The sequence below is a fragment of the Doryrhamphus excisus genome, linkage group LG1, assembly GCF_037039965.1.
Source record: "Doryrhamphus excisus strain RoL-2023G ecotype Guam linkage group LG1, RoL_Dexc_Guam_v1.1, whole genome shotgun sequence".
NCBI lineage: Eukaryota > Metazoa > Chordata > Actinopteri > Syngnathiformes > Syngnathidae > Doryrhamphus > Doryrhamphus excisus.
The window spans coordinates 8,807,888-8,827,626 of NC_136357.1; the positions used below are offsets into that span (position 1 = coordinate 8,807,888).

The window sequence follows — 19,739 nt, forward strand, 5'->3', positions numbered from 1 at the left end:
TGAATGAATGAATGAATGAATATTTTGACTTTGCACATTGATCGTTTTAGGTGTGCACCATGATCCCAATGCCGTGGTTTACTGTATTAAAACCGATGTGAGCACTGCTTTCAAAAAGCGCAAATCTTTGGAAAAATCCCTTCAGTGGTGGACCAGCAAGATGAATCACAGGTAATTGACGTTTATTACCGGGCATTTTACAGCTGAGTCAACACTCAGCACAAAAGTGTCCAACAGTATCCGCCTCCTCACGTAGGACCCGAAAACACACATCCTGTTCAAAGAGCTATTGTTGCAAATACACGCTGACTTGTTTGTGTGGGATGCATTTTCTTTTCTTAGTCAGTTACATTGTATTTATCGCAGTAGCACAAAAGCTGATTTACTTGGTTGCGCATACAGAAAGACAAGCCCTTATTTCCATCATAATGGCTGAAGGGGGATTGCGACTCTCTGTGGCTGCAGACGGAAAAGTGGATCATGAGTTATATTTGTCCCTTTTCTCAAAAGCATAATCCAAAGTGTCAAATCTGGACTGAAATATTTGCATGACAAACTGTATTATTCTCCCTTTCCAATCAGAATATTCTTTTGTATGACACGTTTGACCAGCAAAGGATATTTACAAGCAATAATCACATTATGCTGTTTCATTACAGAGTGCCGCACTTGTCACCCCCCTCTATCAGAGCATTTCCGAGCCCTGCGGGAAACCTATTAATGTTTAACCAGCAGCTATAGTGGCAGCTTTTAAGCCTGCTCTTTATTGCTACAAGCTGCAGGATATGTTCGGTGTACATCAGGATCTGCGGCTTTGCTTGGTTGTTCACATATATAGCATTTATATACACTTTGTTCCCTGATTATAGGGGGAGGAGGACAACCTGGTTATATTCTGTATTGTAAACTACTAATTTAATGTGAATTTCCAGGACTTGCCAAGTTGTTTTTATGGGAAAGAACATTAATTGCTCCTTTTTTTACTTACTGTGCTGACAACTACATGCATAACCAACTTCGCTGAAAGGTTTCTGGTTTCTAGTGATATTTTTAATCAGAGGAAAAGGTCAGGATGAAAACAACTGGCTTAGGAAGAAACATGATACCATTGTTGTTTCATGTAAGGGCCGGTAGTGCTGGGGCCATTTTAGCATTGATAAATATAAAAGTGGACCATCAAATTTAAAATTTATGCTTTTTTATGGCTCGACATAACTTTGTGGTAGCTATTTTTGAAAATAAATTAATGACGTCTGAAAATCCAAACATCATAAATTGGTTTCATGCTTGATTAAGTTTTTAAGAAACAACACAGAATTACATAAAAACAAAATTGGTGGTTCTCATAATTTATTCATTATAAAATATCATATTACAATACAAAAACAATGAAAATAAATAATGTAATACTAATAACGCATGGAAGTACTAATGGCTTAGAGTGTCACAATGGTGCAAAGAGGCAGATCACAACTGCCCAGCAGATAGTCTCTTTTCAGGGTGGACATTTTGTTGACCACTTTAAAGCGAAGGGAACGCATATTGAGGTCTTCCTCTGAGATATTGTCGAAAAAGAAATCTTCATTGAAGATGGGATTGCGACTCTTTCGGATGACGGTGCTGCGTTGCTTCTGAACTTTCCCTGGAACCAAAGAGAGGCTGACGCTGCAGTTAATGATCTTGGGATCTACAGAGAGAGGGTACAGGCCCTCTGCGCTGATCAGTCGGACACGCAGTCTTTGGTTGTCCGGGCAGTACTCAGTTGAGAGTCTCAGGCTGCCATCTTTCCCTATGGGCACCATTCTTTCCTTCATTACCCTCTCCTTGTGCAGGGTCAAGTCCATGGGGAAGATAGTAGGGGGTGCCAGTCTACAGCAACTAGGGAATCCCTCTGCTAAGCCCTCCGAAGCCCTCCTCATCACACTGGGGCTATTGTCTGTAGAGCTGCCTTCATCTGTGGAAAGGGAATTATTCCTGGACACCATGGCCTTCCTCATGCTCCGTGACAGCAGCAGTTCATGGCTGAGTGCCTTGAAGAGGGACGACTTGGCGGGGCATCTGGTCAGCAAGGGAGAGCTGAACGGGGACGACTCTGTAGAGGATGTGGTATCACTGTCCAGAGTGCCCTGCCAGTTGATGCTGTGTCCTCTCGGAGCAAGCCTGGAGGACAGAGTGTTGAGGCTAAAGGAAGAAGGGGAAGACGAAGGAGGCGGGTTGACTTGGGAGCATGTTGTGGACCTGCTCCTGGGAAGCAGTAGGGGAGAGCAGCCTGGATCGGCATGGAAGAGAGACTCCTTCCTCCTGGTGTGGGGGCTCTCTAGTAAGGTGCAAAAACCATAGCAGGTCTGCGCTTTGGCCATGTGAGGGAGGGACAAGGCGGCCTGGCTCTGGGGATCCGCATTTGTCGTCTCCTCATCACTGCAGCCATCATACGGGCCCTCATCCACGCTCTCTACCTGGATGATGTGTGGGTTCATGGCCTCGTGCTGCGCCACCGCTGCATCGGGCTTCTCGCAAAGGCTCAGTTTTACAAGACGGGAAGCTCTGTCTGTATTCTTTATCTCCTGCATGGATGGGATGGTTGGAGGGATGCAGAACTCTGGGATGTTGTCAGGGGTGATGACATTTGGGAAGAGAGAAATCCTTTTGGGTTTGTCCAGTTTTTCCCCAAACATGATGTCTCCGATCTTAAAGCTGAATTCTGTTGATGGTACAGGCAGGATTGAGCTCTCCATTGACACACGGATCTTCTCCACAACCCACATAGATGTGCTGACAGAATTCAGGAAAACTCTCTACATTATGAAGAGAACATTTGTTAGCACTAGGCAAGCAAAAATGTCTTGAATAAAAAAATTCAGTCTTACCCCGCCTTATAAAGATATCCAACAAATCTTCTTGCACAGGACTGACTGAAAGCTCCAGCTAAAAGGTCAAAGTGCAGTGAAAAATGAAGACAGTCTCTTTTCAACAGCAGAGAGCAGCTCTGTCCTGAACATCTGGGTCTGTTTGAGGGAAGCAGACAGGTTAAATCAAGCAGGAAACCAGTGAATATAAAACACACCCCCTGCACTCCTCCGGTTGGATCCTCCCCCTGTCTTCATGACCCGGTTGTCATGGAAACACCCCATGGAAGCACAACAGAGCTTAAAACTGATGTAACTGCGGGTTCCCAAAAACGGTAAAGACCATGAATATTGTATTACTGCAAAAGATACAAAATAAATACATCCCAAGTAAATCAGCTTTTGTGTTACTGCATTAGATACAACGTAACTGAGCGAATCCATCATACTGTGTGTATTTTGTATGTTTGAAGACTCTTAAGTAGTCCAAACTGACCTTTGTGTGACCTACACCGGGTTAAAAGAGACGCAAAGCAAACTGAAGATTAAAGGCTCTGCAGTTCTACGACACCAAAACAACAATATACGTAGCATTGAAAATATTGCCTACTAATAACAACATTAATCAACACAAGGCCTTTTATGATTGCAGTGGAAGATTTTTGTCTTGTATTTCGTCTCATCTAATTATTAGGGGGCCCTAATGTCTTGGACAGTATACTATATTTATGTCATAAAATATGCATATTCATTCATTCATTTGGATGATTTAAATGTAGTTGCTTTTGAGACACAAAAAGTTATTGACAATATTGCCCTCTTGTGGTGGGACAAATAGCAGCGGTGTCGAAGGGAATGTGTGTGCCAGTCAATAAATTGCTGGTAGGTGAAAAATACAAAAGCAAATAAAATAGAAAATATTAATATTTGTCCATTGAACTATGTTATAAATGTATTTTCTGTATGATTCTAATCATTTTTTAACATTTTCTTCGGCAAAAATTGCTGAATTTTTTATTTCCTTTTATTTCGACTTGAGTCGACACGATTCCCTTTCATTTGTCTTTATTTTATGATTGGGGAGGTGTTGCTTTTTTTTTTTTTTTTGCTCTTTAACCTTTAGTCTCTATGAGGGAAGTACGACACTCTGATCGTGAGGTCTATTTAAGGAAGACTCTGATCCAGGATTGGTTTCACCTGGCTTGATTAATCCTTATCTGCTCATCTTGGTTTGAGCTTTATGGAACCAATTAAGCCTACACGCTCTTGTTTTGGATTGATTGAACTCATCTCTGTCATTTATTCTGGATCTCTGAATCTTACTTTTGTGCATCAGGCCCCAGGTGGAACGGTGATAGCAATAATGGTATAAATTTAGAAAAGTACAAAGTAGAAAATTGTTTGTTTGTACTTACGTACTTATTGTTCATGATTACTTTTTCTTAATAGTTTGTGTTTGTATATGTATTGTACTTAAACTATATTGGGAAAGCAGGAAGTGAACAAATGTAACAGTTACAGATTGTAAAAGTACCAGATGGAGGGGTAGGATTTAATAAGCTTTGCTTCTTCCTACTCCTTTTGGACATGTGGAACTGTGAACTGATTATGGGATGCACTCAATTGTAATCTGATGCATGTTCAAATGAAATAAAACCATTACTATTTCCATTACTATAAGCAGAAAGTTGCTCTGGTAAACTCCAGTGGAATAGTCTATAAAAAGAAAGTGCTTACAATTTAGTCCTCTAGGGGGCAGTATGTGACCTGTCTAGTCGTGTCCAGTCCACCCACTGAGATGTTAAACTGAGGAAGGATGTTGTTTGACACATACATCACATATATTCAATTGGTAACCCAGATTTAAACCTACAATCCCACCAGACTGCCCCTTTTGCAAATTAATCATTTGATTAAATAAAACGATTTGTTGACTTTAAAACCCCTCTGTGGTACCTTTTTGCATGCAGAGTGTGACCTGGTTATATTTCCTTCATGGAGTCATCTGTCATCGTGTATGTGTGTAATCATCGTTTTGACAGGTGTATTTTTTCACATGAATATGTCAATAAGCATATCATATAATTGTACATGGCTGCATATGAGCATTTGAATAGAATGATCAGGTTAAAAAAAACGAGACGCAAAGTGCTCCTCTTCCTCATCCCTGCTTATGTAGATAGATGAGGAGGGGCTTGATGATGAGGAGTAGGCAGGCGTGTGTGTGTGTGTGTGTGTGTGTGTGTGTGTGTGTGAGATATGTGAGTGTATGATGTGTGTGTGTGTCGCCTTGCCGACATCCAAGTAAAAGCTCGCATGCTTCCAACGAAACGTTGACCGACATCAGGTAGGATCTCACCTTCTATTTTGTGTTCGACTCCGATCCGGGCACATTTGGGCTCCCTGCGGACCGTTGGAAACATTTCATCCCCCTGCAGACGACCTATCCCCGCGCTTAGCGGGCTTTTAATGGCTCACTTCACCGCTTCCCAGCGCGCTCTCGCTTCGGATCTTCCATCGCTCCGTTTAGTATCAGATGCCTCTTCAGCAAATTTGGGGACTGGCTTTGACACCGACTAATAACGTGAATATTTCACTGACCTACTTGTTTCCTCGACGCGTTCGCATCGATGTAGGCTTTGCAGACCTCAGCATCCTAGCTGCCCTGCAACAAGAAATGTGACATGGTTTACTAACTTGGACTTGACCTGGATGCTGTTGTGAGGGAATCGGAGCTGACATTTGAAGGTGTACGGCTGTGACGTGGGCGTGCCTGGATGCCTGCATGTATCCCACAAATGTGTTTTGCCTCAAGTTTGGAAGGACTGCTATCTTTGCTGCTCTATCAGAGGTCAAGGGTGCAAAGGGTGCACACTACATACACTTGGCTGCACTGCTGTTGCATGCAGATGTGCATGTGTCACCAGATGTTGGATGTGGATTGTGTTTCTCACATGATCTGACCGGGTAACACAGGTATAGCTTAACCCTGTGTGTATCCAATGACGGAATATTGAAGGTCAAACACAGGGCACGCTGTGATGCTTATTTGGCCCAATTTATTCAGATTTTAAAACATTTTTCTCATAAGAGTCAAACTGTTGCAATCATAAAATCTTTCTCTATCAGGGCCGCATTGCTGCAGATCACTGGTGTTTATGGGAGTGACAGATTGCAAACAACTGGATGTTCCCCTTCATTCCCATCACATGTTTGTTTCAATAATTTACTGTTAATTTGCCGTATTTTAATATATCCATGCTTGAGAAAAATGGTGCAGTCCATCGGCAGTGGGCAGTTAGGTCTTTCCACCGCCGTTCCCTGATGGAATTTCACTTTTTTCCCAGAAATTGTCCCTTTTTTTTAAAGAAAGTGACTGTTTTATGTTGAAAGGGATGTACTGCTGCTACTTTTCTCAGTGTCTCAATTACGCATCTATTTAAAATGTGGCAAAACTTGTCTTTTTAATATATATATTTTTAGAATTACTGAAATAACGTAATTTATGGCAATGAAAAAAATGAAAAAAATTGTTTCACCGATCACAATTCTTTTAAAATTAGCATCCTACTGTATTGATGTTGTTTATACTAAGCTGCCCAATGTTTGAGAAACATTTTTCTGGGCAGGTCTCTGCTGCTTCACCACTGGTCATTGGTGTTTGCGTGAATGACAGGAAGAAAAGCTCTGGTTCTCTTGGCGAGAGGTCATTTGGAGCCAGCATATGTAAACCTCTAGATTTCATTACATTACATTACATTTTCAGACGTTATTTTTCACAACTTTGATAATATGAAATTACTAGGCTGCTGAAGTGAATTGTCAAAGTTTTTAATTGTTCTTAACTGTCATGCAAGTGTTAAATGTAAAGGCAACAACTGAAAAGTAAACCTGAATACCGAACTACAGTATGATTACAAGCATGGTACCAAATATGTAGTGGAAGGATTACTTGTGTGCCTTTCTACATCAATGGTAAACATGCAGCCATTACCATTGCTTCAGCCATATTGCACTGAGCAGCCAGGACAGAGGTTTGTGTACTACTTTTATACTACTCTTTTGTTTCTCTGCGATTTCAAGTACCCATTTCTTTTGGCATCACAAAAACATCCAAAGAAAAAGAAAAACACATTAAATAAGGTCATTATTTAGATCACATGTGTCAGACTCAGGCCCGGTTTCCACGCTGCAATTTCATCCTGTGGAACTATTCGGAAAATAGCATTGAGTTGGCCCGCCTCACAGACCTTATCAAACAAAGTGATACAGCGATATGAGTAAGTGAGCAATTCCTCTGGTATACTAAACTACTCCTCTGGCATTTTGATGTTAAAAGTGGAAACAATATTGTATATAGTACAGAATTTGCAACCATTCTTAATAAGGGTGTCAGATTCAGACCAAAGGGAAAATAATTGAACTGTATATGACTAGAAGTGGCAGAATTGTAACTATTATTCCCTGTCTGTACAAAATAACACACTAGAAAGGCATAAGACAGTCAAAAGTACCCATTTCTCATGGATTGGGATGTTTTTGTGCTGATATAAAATACTGTAGCTTTTGCCTGGACATTGAAAGAATGTTGAAGAGGTGGTAGATCAACAATCACTGAAATGAACAAATATGCCAAAACATTCATAGTCTTATATCCACAGACTATTGGAAAGTAGAAATTCCATGCAGGTATGAATGGAAACAACAACAAAAAAATCACATTTCCTCCACTCGGATGTAAAAAACAACAAAAAAACCCCAACCCTAATTATCATGTGACGTCATACACAATGACTTTCACATATGAAAGTTCCAGTGTATGCCCATTTTGCAGTTTTTGGATTTAGTATATAGTGTTGACAATGTTAACAGGCCGTGTATTTGGCTTATGTGTTTTGACTAAAAAAAATTGTCCCCCTTCTTGTCCACTGTGGAGTCATCTCCTGGATATCCAGGGTGAATTCAAGGATACTCTAGCTGTAGGAGAGATAGTAAAAGCTGGCATGTTTTACCCAAGTGATGCACCATTGCAGATCACGCTGTCTCAGCAGGATGCAGACAGCTGCAATTCCGATAGCTTTAAGGCTGCATATCCCGAGTGAGACCACGCTTTGGAAAAAAAGGCTGTCCTTCTGTGATACTGTAAAGCAACCTGGATGAAAGCAACGACAGTAAAAGTGTAAGCACTTGTGTACAAAAGTATGTACATATGCATTTGCCATCCATTAGCTACATATTGCTCAATGTTGTTAATTGCAGGACTGACACTTCCATTCAATTACATCAACATTAGGTAAACCTGCACAATATAAAGATCACATTTTATGACTTGTGTCACTTTATTCGGTGGCCAAAATATTGGAAACAGCTCTCAGTATGATGAAATGGCGTTCTACTCACCTGCAAACTACATCCACAATAATCAATTGATATAATCAATAGATGTCTATTGAAACTATGCATTGCTATCTTGTATTGGATATCATTAGAGTGTGCAGGTGTACTTAATAAAATGGCTGTCCCACACCTCAGTCCGCTTACTGGCAATGTAAAGTCTCCAATGAACTCAATATGCATATTCACGGGCCAGCATTTGCATGAGTGGCCACAGATTGCTGAATAGAACATCATATTAATTTGACACAAAAGTACTGATGCGATTAGCTTCTGCTGGTAAGCTTTTTCAGAATAAAACCTTTTGGCTATAATTGATAAGAGGAGGATTGTCAGTTGGATTAAGATATTGATTTTTTCCGGCCATAAATTACAGATTTGCTGTGTATGCAAGTATTTTGGCTTTTGTAGCTGAGGAAGGACACAATGTAAGCACTGCTAAATCTAATTTTATGTTAATACTGAGGCATTGGAAATCAGTGCTTGGCCACAACAGCAGTATTGTAGTATTGTATACAGTGTGACAGCACTAGAGGCTATCTGGTTAGAGAGGCAAAGACTACCTGTTCAAAGAAGTTGAATATACTTAAACCTGCAATAGTCAATGCCATAGTATTTAGCAATTTAGTGGATGTTGAATTGTTTTAGACTAAGGGCTTTCAATGTGTGGTGCAGTGAGCCTGCCCTCAGCAAATATAATGTAGTTGGGGCCTACTGTGCTTTTGTCAGATTTTAAAATAAAATATAAAAAATTGCATTTATATATTTACTGTATATATATGTGTGGGAGGGTGAGTGGTAGGGTGATGGGTTGAAGAGGCGTGGTGTGAAAAAGTGTTAAAATGTTTCTGAATCAAACACATTTAAAGGGGAATCACACTTTTTGGGGATTTTTGCCCAAACTGTGCGTTTGTGATGTGGGCATGGACTTTAAACATGATAAGCTCTCTGGTCTCCTCCAAGCTCTGTTTATTAAACGCTGATAGTCCTGCAAAAAACATGTTATGACCACATTACATGTTACCGATGCAGTAGAGAAATGCTAAAGCTACTTACCATTGTGAGACATCTTGAAGTAACCTCTTTTCTAGAGAAACGTGGGACTGTCCAGTCTCTACTTCTGGTTTGGATTACAGCTGTATGTTAAAAAGATAAATTGATATATTATAAACTCCGGCTGCACGGTGCTAAGTGGTGAGCACCCAGGCCTCACAGCGAGGACACCCGAGTTCAATTCTACCCTCGGCCATCTCTGTGTGGAGTCTGCAAGTTCTCCCCGTGCATGCGTGGGTTTTCTCCTGGTACTCCGGTTTCCTCCCACATACCAAAAACATGCTAGGTTAATTGGCGACTCCAAATTGTCCATAGGTATGAATGTGAGTGTGAATGGTTGTTTGTCTATATGTGCCCTGTGATTGGCTGGCGACCAGTCCAGGGTGTACACCGCCTCTCGCCCGAAGACAGCTGGGATAGGCTTCAGCACCCCCGTGACCCTAGTAAGAACAAGCGGTAGAAAATGAATGAATGAATGAATTATCAACTCCTATAAAGCACTTGAGAGTGTGACCAACCACAGCAGAGTGGGCGTGCCTGGAGGCGGGCCGTGGGTGGAATACATTAAAACAAGAAGCATGAAACAAAACAAACAAATTCAGCTGGAATATGTGCAGATTCTGGAAGATATAGAAAGCTTTCTGTGCTGGTTAGCATGTGTAGCTGCTCTATAGAAGCGTACACCTCAATACAAAGGGCCGGAAAATTATAGGTTATAGGTCCCCTTTAAGACAAAGCCTCAACTTTTTATTCTTCTCGCTCATTATACGGCAATTGTCCTCTCAGCTGTTGGTCCGTCATCAAGAACACATTCCTGCTCGGAATTCCTCAGGAAATGTTCAGCTGCAGGGTGGGAAGTAACATTTTCTGGGGGAGTCACTGGAGAGTGTGATTGCTGAACCATTTTTAATGCATAAGCATGTAAGGGGGGGGGATTCAAACACAGACCATGCTGTCGACCCATTCTCTATGTTTACGGCTGAAACAGATCTGTCCTGTCGTGTTTTCTTGCTGCTGTGTCTCTGTGATCATTTCAGGGCCTGGCTCCTTTCCAGAGCTTTCCCCTCATAACATTTAGATGTATAGATGCAGGCTGTCATTCTCATTCCCTCGTTACTCCATCACTTTGAAGTCACCGCTTCCCATGTATTTGCCAACAGATGAATGTGACAGGCAGCGGGGGGAGTTACTGCAATTTATCTGATTAAGGAGACTATTTCCAGTTTTATTTTCAGTCATTCTGATTATATATTTTGCGGCATTTTGCCAGTGTCATTCGTTTTTTGTGATGCCACGTTTTTATTACACACGCACACATCACTGTGGGTCTGACTTTTGGATCATTTTGAGTTTTTATTTCTATTATAAATTGTGATCGTTATCATAAGGTATCTGCAATGAGCAGTGACATTACAGTCCATGTGCATGGAATCGTGCCACACATTTGCCAAATGTACCGTGATTTAGATATTAAGTGGGCTCAGTCACGGGACAATTGGCCTCATGTGAGTACATCCTTACAGTCACTGTTCACGCAATCAATGAAAGGACTGTGCAAGTCGAAATCTTATTGGACAGCATTTCAGTCGCCCAATGATTTCAGTTCATGCAACCAATGGGTTGTGTCCTTGACAGTCATTTTAAACAACACCAGGAATTGTTTGCAATGTCACTCAATCTGTGTGTTTATGTGCAGTATCTGGTGGACCAGTATCATTATTGAGACCTTGCTGGTGCTGGGTCACCAGCATACACCAGCATGGTCCACCAGCTCAACCAGCATAGACCAGCACTGACCAGCATAATTTCCATGCTGGTGTATGCTGGTTTTTTCAGCAGGGCTGCCTACCAGTATTTCCTACTCATGCAGTCTAAAAGGACGCAGCGATGCTAGCCTTACATTAGCATACTGCACAAGTAGGTCAGTAGATCCAAGTGTGGTGTGGTTCAGGTCAATGGCACTTGCCCAGCCTGTGGAAGTTCTCATCAGCAGGTCAAATGGGACTCGGAGACGGCGGGTTTCGACCTCACTGTCCAGCTCATGGTCTAAAGTGAGTTAACAGCACCGCAGCTAATGCACGTCAAGCATTACCTTGTTCCCCAAACACATGATGTCACTTAAATAAAAAAATAATGCTTGAATGTTGTTAGATATAAATATTTGCATAAATATGTATGCAATTAGCTAAACGGCTGTATTATTAAGAGTTGAACAGCATCAGTTGTTGACATTGTGTTTGACCATTAAAAGCGTCTTCTATGTTTTTAAACATGTATGCTACCTCAGAATGAAGACAAAAGCATGCACCTTCACTTGGAAGCAAAGTGATTATCAGATCATGTGATAGCCTGATGGGCAGCCTGTGCAGGGTGGCAGAATCAAAGCTCTTTTGTCTCTGACATGTTTGTATACTCCAAATTGAATGATTGCTAATAAGGAGGTTGGCTGGTACTGTTTGCACTTGGGGAGGTAATGTATGCTTTTCTGTTTTGAGTCAATATTTCCCCCATTGTGTTTTTCTTCACCGCTGCAGGTCTTTTTAGTCACACAATCCACTGAACATAGTTAATCACCTGATGTGCTTTATTCCGGTATAATGGTTATGCTTATGCTTGGTGAATGATGCCAGTACTAATGCTCAGAACATGCATAGTTTGGATTATAGTGTCCTGTAGATTAGGACAGTGGGAGTATTATTAATTAGTGTTTTGTAAGAGGTCGGATTATTTCTAAATATATCCATTTGTTATTAAAGCTCTTATTTCAGACTCAATAGAAAATAGAAAAGCACATGAGAAATGACTTGTTATGGTGCTTCATTATTATGGTAGATAAGTTATTCTTCTGGGGATTTCTAAGGGCAGAAATCTGCACCACATGTGATGTGATGTTGTACGGCGCGGCATGGCTCAGGTGGTAGAGTGGTCGTTTGATCCTACGCCCCCCCCTCCCTCCCTCCCGTGATCATGTCAAAATATCCTTGCTCCTGATGCTGCGTCATCAGTAAGGTTAATTTTAACAGTGTCAAAGCCTCAGAGGTGGAAAAGAGCGGAAGACCATTTACCATGTGATCGATCTGCAATCGGACTTTCCTCACAGCCAAATACAGCTGACTATGAGGGATCTCATTGCAAAGCACAGTGGTATGAATGACTTAAAAATTCATTGCAACTAATGTATGGTTCAAAAGGAAAACACCAATGAAAACGGGTCTCCTGGTTTGTATTTATTGCCTGTTTTGGGGGATATTCTTTGCCATTTTTGTGTGCGTTCCCTTCCAAACGACTATGAAGTTAAATTTCAGTATTAGTGCAGATTTGCTAACATGCATGACTTTGTCGTACTTTGCGTGCAACTTGAGTCATTCATTCATCCATCCTCATAAGGGGTATGCTGGAGCCTATCCCAGCTGACTTTGGGCGAGAGGCGGGGTACCCCCTGGACTGGTCGCTCCTATGCTTTATTGCTCTCCATTTTGTTACATTTTGCTCATTTCAGTTTCAAGTTCATTCTATACAGGACAGATAAATTTCATGTTTCTCAGTTTCTCAAGTGTATCTCAAATTGGGGGGAGAGCAAAAACATTTCTGTCCTCCAGTGGGGTCATGACAGAAAATAATTGAGAACCCTCGAGCCTGTTTATGGCCACCAAATGTGACATCTCCTTCACTTGTTTGAGCACCTCTTCTCTCCAAAGTGGAATAAACAGTCACTTTTCAAGTTCATGGTTTTCATGGCACCGTTCACACTGCAGGTCAATTCTATTTCTTTTGCTCATATGGGACCTGTATCTCACTTTTTCATGTCAGTTGAACAGTATAATTCTGTGTTTTTGCAAAGGCAATTCAGGCCTCAACTGTGTGTAGATATACGTAAATCCGTCACATATACTGTATGTCAACTATACATCATGGGGTGGTTTAAAGCTTGATTTACCGTGTGAGACTTGAATAAAGGTTTTTACCAATACAGGCAAAAGTCATACAAAAATTATTTTGAATAAGTGCCAATGAAGTGGCTCACAGCACCACTCCTGCCAACCAAATGTTTCTCGGAACAGACGCCACAGCAAGTTCTCCACCAACTGCCATTGCCAAAAATCTTGCCCTCTTTCTTCTTAATCTCCTGCGTGAAATCATTTGGGTTGGAAAATATTGGCTCCTGTTGCACAAAATCTGTGAGATTGGCACAAACGCGTTAAGGAGAGCACACTAGTGATGTACGTATGGATCGATACTGAAATATCGATATTTCCGGTACCAGGTCTTCATGCACTAAATCCATTCTCAAATGAAAATATCAGAAAATCAGTAAATATCTATCATGTCTTGAATTTGTTTATGCTATGATTTGAAATACAATACACTCAATTTTTTTTATTTACCAGGCGCATTAGGAATTGAAATCAGTGCAAAACAATGACATCACTGCAAATCATCAGAACATGCACTGCAGCAATCATTACATCTGTAAACACACGGAAATGCATTCACATTAACAAGTCATAATTTTTTGGTAATGTAAAGAACCACATAACAAAAAAGATTTGAACAATCCGAATTGGGCATCATACCCTGCAGTGTAAACACAGCCCATGGCATCATGAAGGAAAACAGCCTCTAACCTGCCCCAAGCTAGATGAGCTCAAAGCATGTATCCGCCCACCTCTTCATGGAGGACAGCTGTATGAAAACAAAAACAGAATGGGCTTTGCTTTGGATTTGCTTTGGATTTTTTGGGGATTTGTTTTCCTTCGGCAAATGGAGTAGAGTTTTAAAGTATTGTCTTGTATATAATATTTCCTAGGTATATTTGAAATTACCAAGTGTGCCCTGTAATGGGTTAAGTAACACCCTATAAATTGTCCGCAACGTTCATACCCTTCTGAAAAAGACAACGTCAGTTTCAGTATGACAGTGAGCCAAATAAATGAAACATGATGATTTTGACATTGACTGGCACAGCCAGCCTCCTCTTGTGAGGCATGTATTTTCATGTCATCAATATGAATTTTGGGTCTGTTTGGTGTGGCAGCTGGAAGGGGAGGTAGAGGTCTCCGGTGCATTATTGGAATCCCTGCTGTCTTCTACCGGGATGACGTGCAGGCTGCTGACTGAGTGAGAACACTCTGTATGTGTCACCAATCTCACCGAATAACTGTGCAGTGCTCTGACGCTCTCACCCAAATGATTCATTACAAGCCCTGCAGAATGCTGTAATGTATGGTGATTGTGGTTGTTGTGGTATTGTGGTACTAGCTTTGTGTATGCAGCTCATCAGCCATGCCTTGACCTTGTTCAGGGCAAAGTGACTATCTAGTCACCCTCAGTAGAATCACATTTATTGCTCGGGTTTGGATTGGATGGTAAAGTTGTCCTAAGTGGTTTTATTTGTTGTGTAAGCGTCTATTGTTTTCTAAACCAAAACTCCCTGACTCCCTGGTCCCTAGTCATCTCCACCTTGTAAATGGGGTGACCTTATTTTCTGATATCATGTTGCTCCACTAGGTCGAGTGCGGCATCAATTCTAAATGGTTACCAGAAGATAAGGTCATCTGATGCAACAATAACAGATTTATATAAAATCCTGGTGTTTTATATAGTGTATCAGGTGTTATTTGGAGAGAGCGAACGAGAGCTGAATAGGAATGTTTGTGTTGAATTTCCTATAAGCCTGTCAGGCTTCCTAAACTAGCAGAAATCATGCAATTTCTTACCTTGCTATATATGTACAGTATTACAGCACCAAATCTTTGCATTCATATCTCAGTGCATGAGCTTAGAGTGTGCAAAAGAGAGATCGTTCCCTCATGGTTTTTCCTTTTTAAGTGTCTAATTGCACTGCACTAGTCGACATGCTTTCAGCTCGATGAAAAGAGAGACACTAAAGATTACACTACAGCTGGAACAAAAATAGACATCATTGTTTCCCCTTCCCTCGCCTATTCTTTGGTGACCGTGCTTCATGCTGCTGAAGAACATGTGCAGAACAGTAACAGTTGTTCAATCACAACAGTCGAGGAATGTATACAAGGAGTATTTTTCATCTTTAGCGAGACAATGTTTCCTGGATGTTAGCGAGGAGTCAACACGAGTGCTCATTGTTCTAATGATGCACTGCCGCATCCAAGCCTGCACAAAAAGAGTGGACAGGATGCTATGTAAGATGATACATTATGCTGGAAATGCCCTAAATGATTATCTCTCCGTAGTGTATACTGCATGTACATGTGGTGCATCTACTAGTATTGGGACACTGCTGGAAGATGTGGGGTTAAGATGTTGTCTCTGTTCCAGTTCATTCCAAAAGGTGTTTCATACTTGTATACTAATATGCTAGGACTACGTTACAAAGCCATAGCATTTCAGTATGTGGAATCAAACTATGGAATGGATTGAGGAAGACCCTCAACAATCAAGAAACAATACAAGCAGTTGATGTTTGCTAAATACAAGGATGAAGAGTCTTGAACCAGTCATGATGTGCTATATATCACTATATTGCCGGTTACTATGGTACCCATTATGTCATTGTATGGTCATATCACCTCGTACTTCAGTACGTGACAAAAATAAAATGAAATAAAAAAAACTAACTATATCAAGAAAGCAGGAAGTGAACAAATGTAACAGTTACTGATTGTAAAAGTACCAGATGGAGGGGTAGGATTTAATAAGCAGTGCTTCTTCCTACTCCTTTTGGACATGTGGAACTGTGAACTGATTATGTGATGCACTCATTTGTAATCTGATGCATGTTCAAATGAAATAAAACCATTACCATTACCATTACCAAGTATGTCTTTTTGTGCTGGGAACAAAATGTTCCCACAAAGTTGGAAATTAATCTTTCAAAAACATCCATACTATTATACAAGTTTGACTTTTTAATGATTTTTTAATAGTAATGTGCCCGGACGATTTATTTCTGAAAGAGACATTTAATTTTGAACTAAAAGCTAGCATAATAATGACGTTTTTACGCAAGCGCTCAGTTGAGTCTGGCATATTGTCAGCATTCTGAGGTCAACTCCAAGCACATTATCACGCTTTCTGGCAGCAAGATGAAAATATCTAGCTTGGATTAAAGAGGCTGAAGTTGTTCTTCGCATAAGACACAGACATATCCTCTATTTCGCAATTTTCACATGGTGGGCGAGGAAGATGACCTTCAGCCATATTCTCTTGCATGCTCCAGCTATGAGACGTTTATGCTGTTTCACAACCCAACCACTTGAGGAAGATTGCTACCCCACCCCGAGTCTGGTTCTGCTCAAGGTTTTGTTTTCTCATTTTAAAAGGGGAGTTTTCCTTCCCGCTCCTGCCAAGTGCTTGCTCATAGGGAATTTGTTGTGTCTTTTACAACGCTACTGACAGGAAAAAAAGGCACTAGGTGGATTATATAGCAAGGAAAACCTATCTTACTGACACTAAAAATATCATCAGATATAAAGAAGCTGTCTGCTACTCCCTCTAAGGTCAAGTCATTCACCAATGACCCATACTTGAGCTTGAAATGGCTGATCCACATTGTACTGTATAATGACTCTTTGACCATCTTAATGTGCTTTTTGTCTGCCGGGTTAATTAGTCTTGCCGTATCAAATGTTGTGCTGCCATATGAGAAATGAATGTTATTATTTGATGATCGGCATCATCTCTGCTATTTACTAAGAGCTCATACTAGGAAGCATGTTCAAAGGTTTCTGTTTGATTGGATCCTCTGTGGCTGGCAGGGAAGTGGCTATTATAAATGACATTTATCTCTATGCAGAGTGCAACTGTAAAATAAAATGTACCGGCAATGGACATTATTTAGTGGCACCTTTGTATTTTGTTCATTCATTTCTTAAAACCATATTGTACAGAAGCTGAAACATTGTCCATGCACCTTTGTGTACATTAAAATGCCTAACACTGTACAAAGATACTGAGTTTGTATGTGGTCATTCATTGCTTGACACCCACAGGCTCACCTTAATTGAGCAGAGTGCTTCTTGGTCACACTGCTTTAGCAATAATGATGTTTGGATTTTTGAGACATTTTGGTTGAGTTTCCATAGTGCCTTTAAAGTACAGTGATGATTTTGAGTAGGCTGAAGGTTACTTGTGTAGCATTGAAACTGCCTGAAAGCACAAATCAAAAATACCCATCTTTGTATCACAAACCCTAAGCATGCTTCTTTGCTGGCTCATATCCCTTGATCGTACATTGCATTGATGTGGGAGGCATGCAAGCAGTACACCTGGTGTGTTTTTTTTTGTCATACCACTGGAAATTGCCTTTCAAAGCCATGTTTGAAAAATTGTGATGTGGCAGCATTGCATTTAATGTCTAATCACACATGTCCATAAGTAGCGTAGCTATTAAGAAATAATGTATGTGTGACATTTCTGCACTATTTGAACAGCAGGGCCTTTTTTGAAATGGTCTTTAAAGGAATGTTTCAATGAATTTGGTGTGGGGAAATGTAGCTCTAGGCCATCAAACACCATAGGGATGAACAGGAATAGAGTGTGAGGCAATGGTCCCCCTCTCAGGTCCAACATCAGCGACTGTACTCAGATGAGCAGACGACGATGCTTTGATTTGTACGGCTGACATGCATGCTCATTTGTGGCGACAGCAGCCTCAACACAGAATTTGGCATCCTGCATCCATCCACAGTCTTTTTGTTCATCTCTTTAAAATAAACTACGACCAGTCATGGTTGTCAATATTCCATGTGCACTAACAAAGCCTTCACATCTTGCATATCTCCATGATATACATGGGCTCCGCCTCCCTCTGGACATAAACTTATCGTGCAGAACTTCATCATTTTAAATCAGTTTTTCAGCAAGGTATATGTCATATTTCTCCTGACTACAACGCACGCAATTAATTACCCCTTAAATGTTGCTATCCAGGAGAGTTCATTGAAGTTATCACTTTTTCTCAAAGTGAAACAGTTGAAGAAGCTCAATGTAAACATTATGACCTCACTCACATATAACCAGAATGTGGTAGGAAAGATGTCATGTTAATGTCAGCATATATCATCTTGTGTGTGATGTCATACATTTGCACTCCACATTGTGGAATTGGTTTATAGTGTGGGTGTTAAAGTGATTTACCACTAGTGTTGCTTAGTGATTCGGCTGTATCTCAATTACCGTACTGACCCAAATGTAAGATGACCCTGTTTTTTAAGTCAAAATCATGTCTTCTGAAGTGATCTGCTTCAAGATTGTCTTAAAAATTGTATCAAAACATGTATGTTAACGTGCAAACAATCTTCGAGACCCATCTCTCCAGGTCACTGGTGTGTGTGAAAGACAGACGGAAAGAAAAGCTCTGACTTGCGTGGCCTAAAAATGAATATGGTTATCGTTCCGTTATCATATAGTAAATGGTTATAGGGCCATCATTTACAATAAGGGCCCTTTACCTGTCAACTGTTTCTAAATGTCAAGAGTGCCACATGGTCTACATTCTGATGAGGCAAAGATTCTCAATGACTGAAATCCAACGTGTGTCCTTCATTATGTATCACGAGTATGTGTCAGGGGAGTCACAAACAAACCAATCAACACATTGAGCAGTGAAAATGAACACATTGCTGTTATGATTGATTATTGTTTTATTATTATTACTAGGGGCTATTTTCATAGATCTTCTATGTGATCTATAGCATGCATATAACTCTAATCGCCTGAAAGCATATACTACTAACTAATGTAACGTAAGTGTGTTGGAATAATGGCGTCCTCGACTAAAAACCTCTTCATGTGTCTGTGCTGCTTCCGATGTCATCCTTTCATAAATCAGATTCATGACTACATCTGCTGTGCCCAAGCCATGCCATGAAGTAACACCCAGTGAAGACACACAACATTGATTTCATTTTCTCGCAGTCTTCCCCTCTCTGGGTGGCTGGATGTTGATTACATGATGGTGTCATATAAAAAGATTAAAAGAAGCAGGAGGGACACAGCTGTGTTCTGTGTCTCCCAATTAGATGCAAGAGTTCAAACCGGTCACTGCCGCCGTCTGTATCTCTTCTAACAGATCTTTGGATAGTGTGTCCTTGTGCCTTGTTAACCTGACCTGCATGTGGATGTTGGCAAGTCGGTTCCTTTGCTACAGGCGGTACTCCTGCCAGTGAGTCAGATGATACCAGTCCTATCAGAGACCTGCGGAGCCGCACTGATCTAATGGATGGCTTGTCCAGTTATTATAGAACAGAGCGGGGCTAAATTCATTGCCTGACTGCACGCCTGCCTTCATACCATGCTCTCATCCGGTGTCCACAGTCTGTGGGCTTTTCATTCCTGTCAGTGGTAGCTTAACAAAAATATGGATCGAATTAAGTGTAATTCATTCATTCATTCATTTTCTACCGCTTATTCTCACGAGGGTTGCGGGGGTGCTGGAGCCTATCCCAGCTGTCTTCGGGTGAGAGG

The 19,739-nt window shown here is 40.9% G+C and overlaps 2 protein-coding genes across 4 annotated transcripts in view; one reads left to right on the forward strand and one right to left on the reverse strand.

The window, feature by feature from the left end:
* Positions 1-1,367: 1,367 nt before the first annotated feature.
* Positions 1,368-5,356, reverse strand: c2cd4a (C2 calcium dependent domain containing 4A). Its single transcript, XM_058074863.2, has 3 exons — positions 5,206-5,356; positions 2,868-3,005; positions 1,368-2,795 (listed from the first exon to the last, which is right to left on the reverse strand). The coding sequence occupies exon 3, from the start codon at positions 2,763-2,765 to the stop codon at positions 1,437-1,439; it is 1,329 nt and encodes a 442-aa protein (XP_057930846.2). The 5' UTR covers positions 2,766-2,795; positions 2,868-3,005; positions 5,206-5,356; the 3' UTR covers positions 1,368-1,436.
* tln2b (talin 2b) overlaps positions 5,037-19,739 on the forward strand; it is a 78,350-nt gene continuing 63,647 nt past the window's right edge. For all 3 annotated transcript variants that reach the window (XM_078789490.1, XM_078789494.1, XM_078789496.1), the window contains exon 1: positions 5,037-5,193. The gene's annotated coding sequence lies outside the window, so the exon portion shown is untranslated. The remainder of the gene's footprint in view (positions 5,194-19,739) is intronic.